This window comes from Geotrypetes seraphini, chromosome 5 (genome assembly GCF_902459505.1).
Source record: "Geotrypetes seraphini chromosome 5, aGeoSer1.1, whole genome shotgun sequence".
NCBI lineage: Eukaryota > Metazoa > Chordata > Amphibia > Gymnophiona > Dermophiidae > Geotrypetes > Geotrypetes seraphini.
The window spans coordinates 239430323-239451457 of NC_047088.1; the positions used below are offsets into that span (position 1 = coordinate 239430323).

General features: G+C 43.1%; 1 protein-coding gene across 1 annotated transcript in view; it reads right to left on the reverse strand.

The window, feature by feature from the left end:
• GPR39 (G protein-coupled receptor 39) overlaps positions 1-18355 on the reverse strand; it is a 216961-nt gene extending 198606 nt beyond the window's left edge. Inside the window, exon 1 of the mRNA XM_033946625.1 lies at positions 17110-18355. Within this exon, the coding sequence (XP_033802516.1) occupies positions 17110-17974 (865 nt within the window). The 5' untranslated portion in view covers positions 17975-18355. The remainder of the gene's footprint in view (positions 1-17109) is intronic.
• Positions 18356-21135: the final 2780 nt, after the last annotated feature.

Sequence of the window (21135 nt, forward strand, 5' to 3'; positions counted from 1 at the left end):
AAACACCAACCAATAAATGGAGACTTGCTTTTAAGAAGCGACATCCCCCTTCTCTTCTTGTTTTATCCCTCCCCTCTCTCCTTCCTTTTATTTTTATTTTATACAATGTAATTAAAATTCTCCCTTCCCTCTCTCTCTCCTCTTGCTCTCCCACCCGTCCAAATTATGTCCTTGTCTTGGTCACATTCCCCCTACTCTTATTTTAATTTTTGTTCTTTTTAATTTTTAATTTTTTCTTTTTTTATTATTATTATTACTAGTTTTTTAGCCCGTTACATTAACGGGTGCTAGAATAGATGTGTAGACTTAGGCATTTCTTTCTCTCTTTCTGTATGTGTGTCTTTTTTTCTTTCTCCCTGCCCCCCTTTCTTTCTGTCTTTTCTTTCTGTCTCTCCCCCCTGTCCAACAGTAGCCCTTCTCCCTTACTTTTACCTTCCCTCTGTCCAGCAGAACCCCTTTCCTGCTCTCCCTGTCCATCAGTAGCCCTTCTCCCTTCCTTTTACCTTCCCTCTGTCCAGCAGAACCCCTTTCCTGCTCCTCCTGTCCAGCAGTAGCCCTTTTCTCTTCCTTTTACCTCCCCCTGTCCAGAAGTACCCCTTCCCTGCTTCCCCTGTCCATCAGTAGCCCTTCTCCCTTCTTTTTACCTACCAATATTCCCATTTCCCCTTTTACCTTTCCTATTTCCATCCCAACCAGCATCATTAGAGTACCTGTTACATTGTTGGTGTTCCAGTGTCTCCTCTGTCTTGGGTCTGGGCCGACTATTGTGGGCCAGGATTGCCAGGGGTGCCCTGTGGGACAGGCAGGGGCAAGGGTCAGCAGAGGTGGGGGAGTTCTGGGTGGCAGCGTGAGTTCACTCTGGTGCGGGGCCTCTGCCGTGTCGAGGGGAGCTGGTGTCTGGACTTCTAGCCACTTCCTCTAGAGTCCCTACTGCAGGACGCGATGGTGACATCCAGGACTTGCACTGCCACGTCTCTCCTGAGTCGCGACGAAGAGGGCAGGGGGTGCTAGCGGCTGGCAGCTGCCGCTCTGCACCGCCTTTCATCTCAAGCCGCCGCGGCCTCCTCCCGGCAGCCGCCACTCTGCACTGCCTTGCCGCGGCAGCGTCTAAAGACACTTTGACCGGTAGGGCCGCATTGTGAGGTGGAGAGCAGGGAAGCTTGTCTGGCACGCAAGCGCACTCATGCCGCCGCGACAGATCAGGGAACATGTGGCGCGAGTGCGCCTGCACGCTTAGCGTTTTATTATATATGATTATTCCTATTATTGCAAACCGACCAGATACCTGTGATGGCTGGTATATCAAGTTATGGATGAACTTGAAACTCACAATCTCAAATTGGTACTAATTCAACAGTATTCTTGCAGTACTATCGCAAGAGGCTAGTTTTCCATACAAGGATATCCATGGGGGGTGGGGGCAGTCTGCCCTGGGTGCCGGCACCCGTCTTCCTCTCTGCCCCTCCATTCCTTCCCCACCATCACGCACATGTGCCACTTTCCTTCCCCCCATACCTCTGCAACATTCCCGGCGAGAAGCAGCAACCCCAACCTGTTGCTCGCGCCAGTGTCTGCTCTTCCTCTGACATCACTTCCTGGGCCTGCGCCTAGGAAGTGACATCAAAGGAAGTGCCAATGCTGGCACGAGCAGCAGGTTGGGGGTTGCTGCTCGTGCCGGGAACATTAAAGAGGGTACGAGGAAGGGAAGGGACATGTGCGCATGGCTGGAGGGGGCAGTGAAGGAGTGGGTGGGGGTGGAGAAGAGGGCAGGGGAGGGGCACCACTGTTCTGGGCTCCTCTCACCTTCACTACGCCACTGAGGTTAGCTGACCTCTAATGATAGTACCACAAGACTATGGCTATCTAAGTTCAATTTTCTACCCATACCCGCATTGTGGTCAACTAATTGATTTATTTTTTTATTCAATTTTCTATACTGTTCTCCCAGGGGAGGTCAGAATGATTTACATGAATTTATTCAGGTACTCAAGCATTTTTTCCTGTATGTCCCGGCGGACAATCTATCTAATGAACCTGGTGCAATGGGGGTTAAGTGACTTACCCAGGGTCACAAAGGAGCAGCCTGGGTTTGAACCCACAACTCCAGGGTGCTGAGGCTGTAGCTTTAACCACTGCACCACTCTAGAAATCAAAATGCAGTAAAAGTGAGCCAAGCATAGGACAAGCAAGCCATTGTGACATCACCAATGAGGTTGGCTCTTAGGCATTGGTGGAATGAGGCATTATGATGTCACAATACCAGCTCTGGTTATCAGAGGCTGAAGCTTTCCACACTATGTATTTATTCAGTTTTCTATACTGTTCTCCCAGGGGAGCTCAGAAGGGTTTACATGAATTTATTCAGGTACTCAGGCATTTTTCCCTATCTTGGTGAGCTCACAATCTAACTAATGAACCTGGGGCAATGGGATGGATCAAGTGACTTGCCCAGGGTCACAAGGAGCAGTGTGGGTGTGCATTAAGGCAAAAAGTGCACAATTGTGCCATTTAATGTTTTATTTGTGCAAAACTGTGCATCATTCCCTTTAGCCAGGGCTCAATACTGTCTACATCGTAAAGAGGAAAAAGGAGGAGAGAGCAAAGCGGGAAACAATTTATCCAGATAATGGCAATTTTCTTTCACTTTCCTGATAAATTAGCAATCGTAAACTAAACCGACAGCAGCAGCGGCAGCCATTGCTGTAGGTTTAGTTTAGGCCTGCATTTGAACCCCTGGCTAAACTGATTAGTTTGTGGCTGCGATCAGCAGCTGCAGCTTGTCCTTTCCTTATGATCATTCGGGAAGGCGTAAAGTTGAGGACTAAGTGGGGTTCTCCATAACTCTTGTCTGACTATGCATTTCTATAATTAATATTGTCATCTGCTCCCGTTTTGCTCGGTGGTAGGATATTCAGAATTTATATCCAGGTTTGAACTCAGATTATTTGGCTGCCCTGATTCATGCTTGTATGTGTGGCCGGGTTATTGTAACTCTTTATATATGGGTTTGCCTAAGAAACAATTAAGTCGGCTGCAATTTATATAAAATACTGCAGCCTGTATTATGTTAGGCTGAAAATTACAAGGTCATATTTCTCCTGCTCACTATAATTTACATTGGCTGCTGTTCATGCCTGAATTAAATTCATGGTGATTATGTAATATTTAAAAATTTTGTCTTATCATGGCCCATGCTATTAAATAGAGAAGGTTGCGTGCTATACTCAGAAACCTACTTTGCGGTCTTCAAGGGAGGAGAATCTGAAGTGTCCTGCAATAGCTGAGGTTAAATATGCTGTAACTCAGGGATCTCAAAGTCCCTCCTTGAGGACCGCAATCCAGTCGGGTTTTCTGGATTTCCTCAATGAATATACATTGAAAGCAATGCATGCACATAGAGCTCATGCATATTCATTGAGGAAATCCTGAAAACCCGACTGGATTGCGGCCCTCAAGGAGGGACTTTGAGACCCCTGCAAGTGTAACTTGTAGAAAATCATCTTCCCGTTATACCCTGAATTTGTAGAATCAGCTCTGTTTATTTTCTCCACAGAATCTATCTCCAGTTCAGGAAACGTGTTAAAATGGTGTGGTGGTCCTATTAGTCCACTTTCCAAGGTAATATAAAGAAAGGAAAAAAAAAAAAAATCAAAGGAAATAAGGTAATACCTTTTTTATTGGACTAACTCAATGCATTTTATGATGATCTTTCAAAGGTAACCCTTCTTCAGATCAAAAATAAGCAAATGTTGACAAATATTAGTATATATAAGGAAAATATGAAAGCATTTCAGGGATAGGAAGAGGGCGGGATGGTTGGGTGGGCAGGAGACAGAGAGGTGACGGAGCAGTTTTAAATGTCTTTGTGGTGGGAAAGGAAGCCACGATCTCTGTTAAGTCCTGTCTTGGTAGGTGTCAAAATATGTAATCATTTTGACTTCAAAGGTTTTACGTTCTTGGATTATCTTAAAGTTGTTAAAATCTTGGGGCCCAATATTCAGCTTATCCAGGTCGTACCTGAATTTTCAGCGGCACGTACCAGTCAGGGGCACTGAGAAGAAAGAGGCAGATGAAAAGGGCAGGTCTATGAAGGTTGGCAAAAAAGTGAGATGGTGGGAATGGAGTTGTGCAGGCAGTGAAACAGAGGTAGTAAGTTAAGTGGAGGTATGAGACAATAAAGGGACAAGAGGCTGGTGGAAAACTTGTGAGTACAGATTAAAATGAGACCAAGAATTGGGATATTATATTATATTAGTTTCTTTTATCCCACCGTTACCTTGCGGTTCTAGGCGGATTACAGAAGGATGAGATTCTGGTCATATCCAGAAGATTACAGGGAAGCTATTGGTTGGAACATTTTGAATGGGTGAGGTTATTGGTTGCATCATGAGTTTTTCTTGATATATTTCTTGAATAACCTGGTTTTTATTTCCCTCCTGAAGATTTTGTAGTTCGGTGCTGAGATAAGTAAATTGGAAATGTGGCTGTCTCGTTTCGTTGCTTGCATGGCGAGTAGTCGGTCGTGTATTTTTTTAATGCTGAATGCCTTTGATTGGAGGGTGGGGGAAGGGTGTCTGAGTTCTCCTTGGTCTGGAAGAGTTGTTCCGAGTTCGGCGAGTGTTCAGGTAGGATGGTCCATTGCCATATTAGGAGAGAGGGAGAAGAGCAAGAATGGGAAGACAGGCTGGATAGGGTAAGACTGGAAATCTGGTACAAAAACAGAGATTGAGGACTTAAAGATGAGAGTTGGGGGTGAGATCTTAAATATGAGTGACAAAGAAGCAGATGAAAAAAGAAATGAAGAAAACAGATGAAAGGGAGCGATCAATTTTAGAGACAGATACTGAGGGGGAAGTAAAGAAGATATGAGGCAAAAAAAGAAACAGAAAATAGAAAGCAGAGTTTGGAAAATGAGATAGAAGATATAAAAGGAAGGCAGAAAAAAGAGATGGGGGACCAACGTGATTAGAAAAATAAGCAGCACAAGAAAAATTGTTTTAAGTCAGTTTCAGCTTTGGGAATATGCATCTCATATCTTTTGCAATGTACTCAATACAGGAAGAACGGATTTTGATTTTAAATTTAATTACTCTTTCCAAATTTGAATTCAAGCCAAGTCGTAGTGAGGTACAACAGGTACAGCACTTCTCTGCTTAAAATGGCTTACAAACTAAAGGCCTGATTTACAAATGTGAACTAATGCATTATAATGTATGCTAATCAAGTTTATTAAAAATTTGATTGATCGCTTTACATAAAATTCAAAGCGATTTACAATAAAAGAGGGGAAACATTTAGGCATTAAAAACATAACGAAAAACACAAATACGAATCACTTACTGGAACATATGGGAGAAGGGAGAACTACAATTTAAATAGGAAAGGAAACGAATAGGGGGTAGCACGAAAGGGAGGGGAAGGCATGTTGAAAGGGGAGAGAGGATTAAAGTGTCAGGGTTGCGGGAGCGAGACTGAATTTAGGAATCGAAGGCATCTTTAGAGATCCCTTGAATTTCTCTGTGGGGTTTTTTCCTCTCTTAAAAAAGGCAGGGAGCGAGTTCCACGTAGAAGGGGCTGTGACAGCGAAAGATGCAGATGAACATACAATGCGAGTCATGTGCTTTATTGATAAATAGGCCCAACGGTTGGCACGGGGTGGAGGGGGGGTCTTGGGCACGTGAAGGGCCAATTCTTTCTTTCTTTTATTTTACAACCTATTCTCGTTTTTGTTTTGTTTTCTTTTTCTCTTTTTGTTCTTCTCTTCTGGTCTGTGGTTTCGGGGTAATGTGGAGATTGCGGTTTCCTTCCTTGGCAGTGGGCTATCTGAGTCCAAGTCTACTGCATTGTGGTTTCTGCTTTGAGTCTGGTTTGGGGGGGGGGGGGGGGGGATTGGATCTGTATCATTTGTATCATGGTTGTATTTGGTTGTATTTCATGGTTGCTTGTATTTGTAGGCTGGATTTTATTTTTTGAAAATAAAAATGGATTATACATAAATAGGCCCCACTGAGAACAATGGGTTTTGTTAAATTACATGTATCAATGCACATTAACATGTGCACTTATAATTTATTTGTTGATTTGGATTTCGCTCACACCTCCTCAGTTCCATTTAAGGTACCATTTAAGGTACCACAGCCCTAAAACAACAGAAGCTAATTTTCGCAAAAAGTAAATTTGACCATGTCTCTCTGCTCCTGTCAAAGCTTCACTGGCTACCGATAATCGCCAGGGTCCACTTCAAATGCGCCTGTCTAGCTTTCAAAATCCTACATGGGATCCTCCCTCCATGTATCCCTCTTTCTTGGAACTCCTCAAACCCTAATACCACCAGATCCACCCACAAATTAAAACTATCCTTCCCCTCAGCAAGAGGCATCTCCCATAAAGGAAAACTAGGGACCTCCCTTCCCTTCAGAATCACTGAGCTCTGGAACAATCTTTCCTCCCCTCTACGGAACATGAGCTCCCTCCAACTTTTCCGCAAACATCTGAAGACCTGGCTATTCTCAAAAATCTGATTCTTTTTCCATCTATGACATCCTAAGCCCTCAAAAAACTCTTCATACTTGGTCCTCTAACCCGTCATTGTAGCTCCTCTCTATCCCATCTCCTGTAAACCGTGCCGAGCTCTACGAATGTGGAGATGATGCGGTATACAAACCTAAGGTTTAGTTTAGTTTAGTTTAATGACCTGCTCAAAGTCACAAGATGTGCCAGTGAAAGAAAATGATATCAAACTCTAGCTCCCCTAGTTTTAATCCCACTGTTCTCTTTATTTTTTAAAAATACAGTGGTACCTTGGAATCCGAACTGAATCCATCCCAGAACCCCATTCGAGTTCCAAGACAATTTTTCCCATTGAAAATAATAGAAAATGTATTAATCTGTTCCTTGGTTCGTTTAAAAAAATTAGATAGCTCTAAATCTGATAAGTGCTGGCATTGTCATCTTGAAGCAGGGACTTTAGATCATTTGTTATTCTAATGTTCATATATATTAGAATTTTGGAAATCAATCTGGAATCAAATTAATTCCCTTTTAGAGAATCAAGTGGCATTATCCTATGACACAGTATTATTTGGTATGGAAATGAGGGCAAATAAACAAATCTCATCTAATAATAATAAGTTATTATTAATTTTAACAGGAGTTGCCATTCAACAAATCACTTATAATTGGAAGAATTGGAATAGGTTGAATTATTGTTTTTGGTGGAACTCTGTTTGTCATATTTATATAATGGAAAGGACATTAGCTGTCCAAAAAGGAAATTATAATAAATTTAAGGATGTGTGGAGGCCATTAATAGAATATTATAATGATTAGAAATTATTTTCCTTGAATAAAAATTTTAAGACAGTAGGGGGCGGGGGAGGAAATTCTGTTTTGATTATTGATAAATAATATTTATGTACATAATTGGTTTAGAGGGGGATATTATTTTTATTATGAGGAATATTTGTAAGATTTCAAGTGCATTTGAAAGTTTAATTGATGTATGTTATTATTATACTTGATTTTAAGTTTTGAAATGAATAAAGTTTAAAAAAAAAAAAATCTGTTCCTTGGTCCCACAAACTCAGATTTTCAAATAAATTTAACAGTAAACACAGAGACAGCAAGATCGACAATGGCAACTGCAAGCGGTGCTCAGCCCATAAGCTTCCCTCCCAGGTGGAAACAAGAAGCTGCGTCAGAGGGAAAGCTTTGGGCTGAGCAACGCTTGCAGTTCCCGTACATTCGGATTCCAAAGCAGTGTTCGGATTCTGGGGCAAAATTTAATTTTTTTAAAAAAAAGTTTGGATTCCAAGTTATTCGAGTTCTGGGGCGTTCAGATTCTGAAGTACCACTGTATTTTTATCAAAGAGCTGCGCAATAGTCGGGAAAAATCAAAATGAATGAACAAACTAGCTACAATAAGAAAAATGTTTCGTACAATATGCAAATAAGAGGTAAGAAAGCAAGAAGGCGGCCAGTCCATTGTGAGGAATAACAGAGAAGAATAACGTCCCCCCAGGACATAAAAATGCACCCGACGTGGCCTGCATTTCACTATCAGTTTGGATACTGTATAGCAGCGTTACAGGAGTTTCAAGTCGCCTGTTTCACTTGAATTTTATGCCAATCCTGTTCAACATCATATGGTTCTCGTTAGAGTGACATTGAGATAATTGGGCATCTGAGGAAGGAGTGTTCTTCGAAACACGGACCGTGTCGGGTCCCGTCTTCTCACAAATGAGAACCACTTGTTAAATTATTACAATTCATTCATTCCAATAAAGTTCATGTGCTTCATACATCAATTCTGTGGTTCTCTTTTTGGCTTTGGTGGCCTGCATTTCACCAAAATGGCTGCGTCAGGGGCAGACTTACCAGCTGGTGAATGATGCTGAAAACACCAAAGCTGCAATACAAATGCGCCTGAGGATTCAACGCTGCTTGGTTTATGAACCTAAAGAAGAACACCAGATTCATCTGGTGTGATATAACATTAGCTGAGCTGATGTCACCGGCTGGTAATATTTATTAAATGATGGTGTGGGTAAAATGGGAAGGGGAGGGGGGCAGAGGGTGAGGGGAATATATGAGGTGTTGTCAAGGGTCTGTAGAATAAGGATTGACAAGTTTATAAGAGGAGGTAAGAAAGGGTTAATAGAGCTTGTAAGAAAGAAAAATGATTAGGGAAGTTTCTAAGGTGATGGAGTGGAGCAGTCACGTGATTGGTTGGATGCTGTGGCAGTCTGGAGTGAATTCTGTAAGGAAAGGGGAACAGTAGAGTAGTCTGGTCAGGAAAAGATTATCCCTCCCTCTCTCCCATTTGTGCTGGTGTTATGTTTTGTGTCAGTGTTGTGGGGTAGGGTGGGGGGTGTACATGTTATATATCGACTTGGGTGGGTTTGGTGGAACTTATGGGGTTGGAGGGAGGTGGTCGCAGCTTTGGGTGGGGCGGAAAATGGGGTTTGGCCCAGTTGTATCTGGGAGACGAGCAGTTAATAAATAAATAAATAAATGTAACACTCGTAGGCAATACCGCTGCGAGGGGAAGAATGGCCTTGCGTCACCGTGGGTCATGTTTGGGGGAATGTTATAAATTTAAAGACTTAACGGGAACTTGTTTCGACCCCGAATAGCTCTCTGGGGGTGTGTGAAATATGCATTGGGGGTTTGTTGGTTTTTGGATACAGATTGTATTGTAAGTGGAGATAATATTCAGACACATAATAAAGCTGCGGCCAAATATTTTTTCCAATAAAACTGAGTTGTGTGATTATTGATTGATGGTGATTAGCTTTCAGTTGCAGGTGATGGGAATGCGAATGCTAATGTTATTCGTTCCAGAAGCATGCTTGTAAATCCAAAGCACTCGTATATCAAAGCAAATTTCCCTAAAGGACATAATGGAAACTCAAACGATTTGTTCCACAACCCAAAAGGGGTGCTATAAGGAACTGGAAGTGGCGAGGGGTGACCCAGGGGTGGGTACCTGCCTGGATGATGCCCGGGTGCTGCAGCCCCTTTAGCAGTTTGTAGGTGGCCAGGCGCTGGCATGTCACTGCCCTCCCGATGGAGGCACTTCAGGGCGATACCTCTGCCATCCACCAGCCTCCCTTTCCACACCACTTTGAAGAACCTCCGAGCCTACATAGCCGAGCGCCATCCTGCTAAACAATCACATACGTGCGCGTTATGTATAAACACGCACGTCAATGAGCTTATACGTAATGCACATGTATGCGCTCGTTTGTCGAGACAACGCTCATTTTGCGAGTTAAAATTTGCTGGAGTGTTTTGCTCATCTTGCAAAACACTCGCAAACTGAGGTTTGACTGTATTTATGTTTCTGTTTCCTCAGGATTGTACTGCATGCATAATCTGTCTTATCAGGGCTTCCAGTTTAGCTTCAGTCTGCACATTTCCAATTGATTTGTCATTTAAGTCTTATTAGGTGAGAGTCTCTCCGTGTTCTTCATTGGTGACCAAAGTGATGTATTCTGCTGGATCTGTTTCTCTGTAGTTTAAATACTTGAAAGGTATTAATATAGAACCAAATCTTTTCCAGAGAACAGATAATGGTAAAACATGAGGGCATAATTTGAGGTTGCGGGAAGGAAGACTCAGGAACAAAGTTAGGAAATTATTTTTCATGGAGAGGATGGTGGATGGCTGGAATGCTTTCCTGAGGGAAGTGGTGGAGAGGAAAACGGTGATGGAATTCAAAAAAGCATGGAATAAACATAGAGGATCTCTAATTAGAAAATGGAGAATGTAAATTAAGGCCGGTACTGGACAGACTTGCACTCTTTGAGCTCCATATGTGATGATTTGGTGTAGGATTGGGTTGGGGAGGGCATCCATGGGAACTCCACTAACTTGGAACATGAGGATGTTACTGGCCAGACTTTATGGTAGATATCCTGCAAACAGGATGGTTGGATAGGCTGGAGTGAGCTTGGATGGCAACTTCAGTATTTGGAACCTAGGACAATACCAGGTGGACTTTACAGTCTATGATCCAGAAATATCAAAGAAGAGACAAGTTAATTTAATCATGTATTTTTAATTGCTATAACTAATGGGCAGACTGGATGGACCATTCAGGTCTTTATCTGCTGTCATGTATTATGTTACTATTATTTACCTGGCAGAAACCCAAAGAGTAGCAACATTCCAGAGCTGAGATTGTGATGTCATAATGCCTCATTCCACTAGTGCCCAAGAGCCAGCCTCAGCAGTGATGTCACAATGGCTTGATTAGATGGCAACTTCAGCATTTAGAACCTAGGACAATACCAGGTGGACTTTACAGTCCATGACCCAGAAATTTCAAAGAAGAGATGTTAAATTTAATCATGCATTTTTAATGGATATAACTAATGGGCAGACTGGATGTTCTGGTCTTTATCTGTCATCATTTACTGTTACTATGTATTAAACCAGCTTCCCCTCCCCCCCCAATAGGAAGTGTTTTGGTGTTCTAGAAATCAATGTTGTGTTGGTAATGGTGCCTCTTCACAAGTTCTGTGATGAGTTACAAGGGACAGGGGGACTATAAGAGGTGAGGCCTTGGAAGGTCAACGCAATTCATTCTCCCCCAGTACTAAAGGGCAGCCGTGCTTCTGAACTCCAGCACCTTCTTCGATCATTATCAATTGCTGAAAATTATTTTCTCCTTGCTGTGGCAGCTTATACATTCATGAATAGTTGATAAACCATTTTTCATTACTTTCACTGTGGCATAAGCCATTGCAAGGGGAGGGGGTAAAATGAAAAGTAATCTGTCCACCTACATCACTTTTGTTTAAACAAAGGTACTGTAATGAATAATTAAAAAAAAAAATAAAAAAATAATAATAATGCTTGCAAATTGCTCTTTTATTACGTAGATTTGCTTTTTACATATTTGCTACCATTCACCATTCACCACACATTGTTTATAGAATTAGGGCCTTCTTGTTAACCAAGATGAAGGGGGAGATTTCAAAAAAACAAGTGAACACATGTAGCACACCAGTGCTGCCATCTGTTGATGAATTATGGAGGTGAAGGCATTACGGTACTTTTCATTTAACCGTCATCTACTCTGGGCAGTGTGGGCATATGTTGATACATATTAATTAAAATGTGCATGCTTAATTTTCCCTCAAAGATAGGCATGAAAAACACATTCTTCCTTTTTGGGTCCTTTTTCAGGACTTTTGTTAATCACAATGGCATTTAATTTAAAAATGTTTAACTTGTGGTAATTTGTAGGTGATCGAATGTTAAATCAACATGGCATACACTAAGATGGCTGTCCCTACCCCCCTGAACGCGCCCTCAAAACAGAATCAGCCCGCAGGCATGCCTAGTCACACTTCATGCCCAAACTATGGAACCTCATCCCCCCCCCCCCCACACACACACACACACACACACTCACACACATCTATCAGAGAGCTGGACGACCTATGAAACTTCAGGAAGGCCATGAAAACATTCCTCTTCACAAATCCAGCACCATGAAAAGTCCAAGCCTAAATGATCTCAGATAAACTCTTCAACTAGGCCATAGTGCTAAGTCCCTCACCAAAGCATGTATAGTTAATTAATATATCTTGGCTATTTATTTCTACTATAACATGTATAGTTACCTAGTGTATCTCAGATGTTCTCTATTTACCATAACTCGGTCATTGTACCACTAGCTCCATATTTGTCTTGACTATACTGTGTATATTCTCCTGTAACCCATTCTGGCTCTTTTGGGAGGTCGGACTACATAAATGAATAAATAAATGTTATAATAGATGCTATCAAACAGAATGCACATTAAGAAATATACAGCCCTAATTCCCACTCGTTCTGAGGTGTTATCCTCAACAGAATCAGCGACCCTGACATTACATTCAGAGTGAATATTCCATGGCAAGCACCCATTGATCACAAGAGATTTCATGCCACAGAACCCTTTAAATCAGGGGTGGGAAACCACAGTCCTTGACGGCCACTAGTAGGGCTTTTTAGGATTTCTACAATGAATATGTATGAGATCGATTTGCATACAATGGAAGCAGTACATTCAAACCAATCTCACTCCTGCCGATTGTGGAAATCTCGAAAACCCACCTGGTTGCTCACCCTTGGTTTAAAATCATTACTTTAAAGTACCACAATTATTATATCCCGATACTGAGTGGCTCATCCAACACCAGATAAATCTCACTCACCGGGTCACAACTGGAGTTTTAGTGGCCCTGGACCAGCGTAATTGAAAATCCACTCCAAGTATTGCTTGCTACGTTTTGCCATGCATACTGGCCTTGTCAGTTTTGCCAAATCATTTCATACTACTCATATGTTAGCCATGCGTTATAACACTATGTTTGCTTTGCTAGGCTTGCCATACTATGCTTACCACACCATGCTTTGTCATATGTTTTTACCGTGTTTTACTGTTTTGCCATCTCTGTCAGACAATGTTTCCCATGCTATCTTCTACCACACTATGTCTGAAAATATGGTGCAGGGGTTGGCGCTACAAGTATATTAGACAGACTGTTAACCCATCAGGACAGACGGAAAATAAATACTTGAATACCTGCATAAATCCATGTAAACCGTTCTGAGCGCTCCTGGGAGAACGTTATAGAAAACTGAATAGATAAAGTACCTTGGCACTGTCCAGGCAGCGCCAGGTTAGTCCAAGGGCGAAGTCTGGTTGAAGCTGAGAGTTACTCAGTTAGCAGCGATAGTCCATCTGCTAACCACTATCCAAATAAACTTAGGACAGCAAAAAGGTTGTCCTAACTTTATCCAATTAGTTATTCCCTCCCCTTTAGAACCACAGAACTCTGGAATAACCTCACATCCCCGCTCAGAGTTTCAAGTTCCCTCCAATCCTTCCGCAAACACCTGAAAACTTGGCTCTTTTCAAAAATCTAACACCTCCCGCTCTTTGGTTCTTTATCTTCCTAGCTCCTTTCCTATAACCCTTCATTGTAGTTCCTTTTCAACCTAACCCTGTAAACCGTGCCGAGCTCTATGCTTGTGGAGATGGCGCGGTATACAAACCTAAGGTTTAGTTTAGTTTAGTTTATTCTGATAGTCTGAATATCACTGGTATTAGGATAAGTGTCAGTGGCCTCATTATACTCAGATAATCAGCACTGGTTTGCAGGTAGGGTTACCATATGGCTCCAGAAAAAGGAGGATGGATAGAGATATCCGGGTTTTACTTCCATTGCGGAAATAAAGCTCAGATGTCGTCCTTACTTCCAATGCTTTCAATGGAAATAAAACTCGGATGTCTCATTCCGTCCTCCTTTTTCTGGAGCTATATGATAACCCTAATGAGTCATAGGTGTCAGATTGGAGTTGGGCACTCAGACCTTGGCCTAGGGTTGCCAGACATCCAGGAAAACCCAGGACTATCCAGGTACCCTGATGGACTTTCCAAAACCCGGCAGTTTGTCCGGGTTTTGGGAAACCCCAATGAGCTCTGGCCACATCTGGAGGGCCTCTGAACATGTGCGGATGTCATCTCACACAGATCAATGGATGCTCCAGGCCCGCAAGACATGGCCGGAGCTCATTGGGGAAGAAGAGAGGAGGCTTTGTAGAGGCAGGGATGGAGGCGTAACTGGGCGGGACTGGGGCAGAACAAGGCGTGGTTGGAAGCAGAACAGGGCGGGGCCATGTGTCCGGGGTTTTGCAGCCCCAAATCTGGTAACCCTACCTTGGCCCTAAGAAATTTTGAGCCAATGGAGTACTGGGAGCCTTTTCATTTTCCCCCATCATTGCCTTTCATTTGTGGCACAGTTTGTAAGTTGAGGGTAGGCACTTCTTGTATCTCAGAAAATAAGGCCGTGCCTAGTCTGTTGTTTCAATATTGAGGGCTGAAGACAGGTAGAATCTCCTATGGCAGAATTCACTTACAAAAAATGGCATTTTCCTTTTGAATGCTTAAGCTACAATGAAATGAACTACTCTCACATGCAAAAATTCAAACAAAATAGCCTTGAGTTTCTCTTCCTGCAATCTAATACATCTGACTACTGATAAATAAAACTTCCTATTTAAATACAAAATAGCAAACTTTTTACTTCAATGAAATCAAGTCAATAGTCTTCACTAACAAAAGTAACAAAAATCAAGCTGCTTGCTTTATTACCTCCTCATTATTCTAAACCCTGCAGACAAGAGCCTTCCCTAATGAACTCAATAGGACAGAGCCCTCACTCCCTATGACAAACATTAGTAAACAATTCACTCCAGTCACAGTAAATTGTCTGAGAAGTCTCCTTGCAAGGGCAGTTTGAGACTGAAACTACCATATAAAGCACTTCGCGGCTGATTCGTTTCAGGCAGAAATGATTTCACCAAGCAGGAGGCTCTCCTGTCTGATCAAATTGCTTTGCATATTAACCCTTAAACGATTTACATTAAAATAAACAAACCGCTATGTAATAATTAGGGCTGTACATTTAATATGTTAATGATGTGATTAACATATTAAATGGTTAACTGTATTCTAAATTTAAACGCAATTAACGCGATTGTCTCTCCTCCCCCTGCGCCCATGCTCTCTCCCTCCTACCCCACATTCTAAATTATGCCGTTTTGTCTCCCCAAAACAACTGCCTTGCTGTCACTGCACCCCTCTCCCCCCTCAGAGAGCCATCCTTGCCGCCGTCACCACTTGCCTCCACCTCTGGATACCTCTGTCTACTACCTGACATGGTACACTCTAGCCCCCCATCTCTCTCTCCTTCCTCCCCCCCCCCCCCCATGGTCCGGTTTGGTCGGGTCGGATCTCCTTCCTCCCTTCCCTGTGGTCAGCTCCCTTCCTTCTTTCCCTCTCTCTAACCTTTCATAGCCACCAGCAGTACTAACTATTAAACATTCATATTTCAAAAACTTAAACCTTCTCTTACTTTTGCTGTGTTCTGGCTTGGTGGTCTGTGCTTTGGCTACTTGGGACATGCTTCAAGTTTATGAATTTAATTATTTAAGAATTTGTAAGCCAAAACACAGACCACAGCAAAGATAAGTGAAGGTTTAAGTTTTTGAAATATGAATGTGAGCAGGATTTTGCAATATCTTAGGAATCCCTTTATCAAGGCGCGGTAGGGGTTTAACACGCGGAATACCGCACATTAAACCGCCTGCCGCACTAGTCGCTAATGCCTCCATTGACCAGGCGTTAGTTTTTTTGCTTTCCGTGGGGGTTAGCGCATGATGAAACGTCCGACGCGCTAACCCCGCTAGCGCGGCTTGATAAAAGGACCCCTTCAATATGGTGGTTAAGGGATCGTGGAAGAGCAATGACGGTCCCTAAGGCAGCCTATGCTTTTTACAATTAAAAAGTGAGCACTTGGGTTGGTGGTCTGAGCACATCACATTACAAATAATCCCCCTCCCCTTTTACTAAATCCCGATATCGGTTATTAGCGCAGGGAGCCACGTTGAATTCTCCGCGCTGCTCCCGGGAGCATTCAGGATGGCTCCCTGCACTAATAACCGCTATCGCACTTTAGTAAAAGTGGGGGAGGGGGGAATGTTATTGGAAGCAAGTTTGCATTGATGTATTACTTTGAAGTAGTGTGAATATAGTATGAGTATAATAAGATAAGCTAAACTAAACTAAACCTTAAGTTTATATACCGCATCCTCTCCACGGAAGTGGAGCTCGGCACGGTTTACAAGAACTTAAAATATAAGAAGAGAAAGGAAAAGGTTAACATGAGCTTATATATAGAATGGAAGAGTAAGGGGGGAAAATAGAATTACATGTTAGAGAAGAGCCAAGTTTTCAGCTGCTTGCGGAATCGTTGGAGAGAGCCCAGGTTCTGCAGCGGGCTAGTAAGGTTCCGCAGGGGGATAGTAAGGTTCCGCAGCGGGATAGTAAGGTTCCGCAGGGGGATAGTAAGGTTCCGCAGGGGGATAGTAAGGTTCCGCAGTGGGATAGTAAGGTTCTGCAGCGGGATAGTAAGGTTCTGCAGGGGGATAATAAGGTTCCGCAGGGGATAGTAAGGTTCCGCAGCGGGATAGTAAGGTTCCGCAGGGGGATAGTAAGGTTCTGCAGGGGGATAGTAAGGTTCCGCAACGGGATAGTAAGGTTCCGTAACGGGATAGTAAGGTTCTGCAACGGGTTAGTAAGGTTCCGCAACGGGATAGTAAGGTCGTTCCAGAGACCTGTGATTTTGAAGAGAAGAGATTTTCCCAGTTTACCTGCATAGAGAATACCGCATAGAGAGGGGAAGGATAGTTTATATCTTTGGGCGGGTCTGGTGGAGTCAGGACTCGAGGAGTTAAAGCATAGTGGGATTAGGGGAGGAAGGATGCCGTGAATGATCTTAAAAGCCAGGCAGGAGCATTTGAAATGGATTCTGGAAATCACTGGGAGCCAGTGAAGATTGGACAGGAGTGGGGAGACATGGTCAGATTTGCACAACCAATTAATATTTTTGGACACCCTAACATTGAGTTAGAGTTACATTTAAATGCTAACCACAGTGCTGGGAATGATATTCCAAAAAAACAACAAAAGGCATTAGGATAGTGAAGCCTATCTGGAAAGAGATTATTTCTTGCTCTTCAGAACTTTTTCATCAGCTGTGAACTTACCTAGAAAGACGATGATCTGCTTCCTGGCCGATCTGGCTTCCGAGCTGGTATTTTTGGTCATATACCCGGCAGTGCTCCCCTTTTGTCCCTTCACCGTCATTGCCCCATTTTCGGAAGGCAGCAGGGCCTTCATCATCTTCCTGCACATGAAACCAACTGACGCCAGCACCAGTGTGTAGACTACGAAAGCACTGAAAATACTGGCTTGGAAAACCACCCACTTCGAGGAGAGGCTGGTGCAGATGGTGGCGTTAGTTGGGATGCCACCAGGATACAGGTGGCGGGAGGAGGAGGACCCGTTACACTCCCTCACTATCCTCTGACCTTCTACAGGCGCCAGTGGGTACTCGGTGCCCATGGAAAAAATGAACGGTAAAGCCACGCAGACTGCAGTAACCCAAGCAAACGTGATCATTATCTTTACTGTGCAAGAGCCGGAAATGGATTTAAACTTGAAAGGGTGGCAGATGGCAATGTACCGTTCGAAACTCAGAGTAGCCACATGGAACACGGTGGCATAGCTGCAGGCTTCAAAGAGGAAACAGTAGATCTTGCAGGTCACGTCGCCATGTGAGCTGGAAAAGGGAAACCAGATGAGTGAATAGAGTTCCACAGGCATGCCTAGAAGGAGAACCAGTAAATCAGAACAGGCCAGGCTGATCATGTGGTCTGCCACTCCTTTCTGTAGGTAGCCTTTGTTCTGTAGCACCTTAGTGGTTTGGATGGTGATGCTGTTGCCCAAGATCCCGGCCAGAAAAATGAGACCATATAACACCGTGAGAGTGATCTTCACCCCCAGCTGCACTTCAAAATCCGGCACGTGCGAGTGGTCAATGAGGTCCTCACAAGGATCTTGGTTCCTCATGGCCACGGCGAGGGCGGATGTTGTTCCAGAAATCCGGTGAACTTTCAAAATATAATCTCCCTCGTAATCGATGTCCCAATTAATAGTGACAATGTGGTGCCATTTAGAAACGGACTACTTTAGTAATCTGGTCCGGTTTGTTCGTTTCTGTATGCCTCCAGGCAACAACATATCAAGTTTGAAATCTTCCGGAAGTGCTGCTGAATGGCAGGAAACATGCAAACACAGCAAAAGTCGAATTTGTCCCATCAGAAAGTTGCACGTGATCATGTTTTCACTTAATTATACTGATCCATGTGGACGCCTCATTAATTAATTGAGCTGTGACCGAGATTAGTGAACTTTGATTTGAAAGAACAGCTCTCGATCTGTACCAAGTAAGCAGCTTCTCCCTAAAAGCAGTGGTTGGGTTCTGTTAATCATTGACCTAGAATGACTGATACATGGGAAGGTCTAACACATAGTACGAATGTTTGCCACATCTCTAACCAGTATGAACAGGAGGGAGCAAGGTGATCTACTGTAGATAAAAAAAACTCCTCCACAGCATTCTGCTCTGACATCACTCAATGGCTCCTGCAAATAAAGGTGAGGTCGGACACTTACTCGTGCTGCTAAAGAAAAACCTGTTTCGCTTTCATTAGTTAAACATAGAACGGACTCTGTCCACTACAGGATTCTCTTGTTTATTTTACAAGAAAGAAATCAAAAATAAAACAGGAATGAAACGTGCTGTATTCTTTAACCATGGAATTTCATTTCAGGTTTTCTTTTTTGTTGCCCCTCTTTAAAGGTCACCTTGATATTGGGCCATAGAGAGATATATGAATACCTCGACACGGAACTCTACAAGGGGTGCCTTTCTTTGTGTCCCAAACAATAGTATTATAGCTTTGTTTTCTGAACAATGAAGTAGAACTTTGCCATTGGAGGTTAGTTTTCTAAACTTAGATAATAAGCACAAATTATTTAAATGGGCTCAGGAGGAGTGGCCTAGAGCAGTGGTTCCCAACCCTGTCCTGGAGGAACACCAGCCACTCAAGTTTTCAGGATAGCCCTAATGAATATGCATGGAGCAGATCTGCATGCCTGTCACCTCTATGATGTGCAAATCTCTCTCATGTATATTCATTAGGGCTATCCCAAAAACCCGACTAGCTGGTGGTCCTCTAGGACGAGGTTGGGAACCACTGGCCTAGAGCAGGGGTAGGCAATTCCGGTCCTCGAGAGCCGGAGCCAGGTCAGGTTTTCAGGATATCCACAATTAATATGTTTGAGATGGATTTGCATGCACTGCCTCCTTGAGACGCAAATCTATCTCATGCATATTTATTGTGGACATCCTGAAAATCTGACCAGGCTCCGGCTCTCGAGGACTGGAATTGCCTACCCCTGACCTAGAGCAATAGGCTGAGAACCAGGGAAACAAGGGTTCAAATCCTACTCTCTTTCCCCCTATGTGATTATGGGCAAAAATCATTGGGCTGCTAAACATAGAAACATAGAAGATGACGGCAGAAAAGGGCCACGGCCCAACAAGTCTGCCCACTCTAATGACCCACCCCCTAATTTCTTCCCTGAAGTGATCCCACATGCTTATCCCATTTTCTCTTAAAGTCCAGCGAGCTGCTGGCCTGAATTACCTGCAGTGGAAGACTATTCCAATGATCAACCACCCTTTTGGTGAAGAAGTACTTCCTGGTGTCACTATGAAATCTCCCACCCCTGAGTTTCAACGGATGTCCTCTTGTCGCCGTAGGTTCTTTAAGAAAAAAGATATCCTCTTCTACCTCAATACGGCCCGTGACATATTTGAACATCTCAATCATGTCTCCCCTCTCTCTATGCTCCTCGAGTATAGCTGCAACTTACCCAGCCTTTCCTGAGACCATCCTGGTGGCCATTCACTGAACCGACTCCATTCTCTGCACATCTTTTTGATAAAGCGGTCTCCAGAATTGTATACAATATTCCAGATGAGGTCTCACCATGGATCTGTACAACGGCATTATAACTTCGGTCTTCCGGCTGACGAAGCTTCTTCAGATACAACCCATCATTTGTCTAGCCTTGGATGAAGCTTTCTCCACTTGATTGGCAGACTTCATGTCTTCGCTAATGATTACTCCCAAGTCCCGTTCTGCTGTAGTTCTTGCTAAGGTCTATTACAAAGCTAAGATAGAGGTTTCTACCGCAGGCAGGCAAGATAAATACTCCAATGCTCATATGAATTCTATGAGCATCAGAACATTTACCATACCAGCTCATGGTAGAAACCTCTACCACGGCTTTGTAAAAGCCAGCAATTATCTCCTGTTGTCTCAGGCATCCATTCAGATTATAGGATGTTTGGGGCCGTGACTTACTGCACCCTAAATACTAATAATGCTATAGTTGGTTACTTAGGTGCCATCAACTTGGGTTCGAGTCCTAGCAACTTGATGAATCACAGATCTAAAAAGAGATTTGCTTGGTTAGATTCGGAGGGAAGGTAGCGGCGCCTCTGGATCTGAATTCCTCCCAGAAATGCCATTATTGGAAACTCAGGAAAGTGACGAACAGATATCTGAGAAGAATGATCCCTGTATGAAAGTCCTTCAAAACAAGGAGAAAAGGTAAAAGCTTGTAGATGAAATTTATGCATTTTTAGACAGGAAACTGAAGCTCTAAGGACAGAAAATCGGAAATTAAAAAATGCAAACTCGAAGCTAAAGAACGAACAATATGAAAATGAGATTGAGAGATTGTCAAATGAGGTATCAAGCTATATCAACGTTACCAACTTCTGGCACCAGGAAGTAGAACGAATGAAAGAATAAGAACATGGCGGCTTAGCAAGCAACCAGACAAATCAAATCAATCAAAGTGTTGGTGTTCCCTGTGAAAAGATCCAGAGGGAATCAAAAAGCACTGAAACGGATAACATCCTTGAGCTACAGAAAAGGAATGCTGCCACACAGACATGTGAAGATGACATAAGAAGATATCCAACAGAATTCTCTAAGATTGAAAGTTTCTGTCAAATGGCTACATTTGTAATTCAGTTTTGTAAACTTGATTGGGCCTCTCTTCTGAATAAGAACATAAGAATTGCCTTACTGGGACAGACTTAAGGTCCATCAAACCCAGTATCCTGTCTCCAACAGGTCCCAAGTACCTAG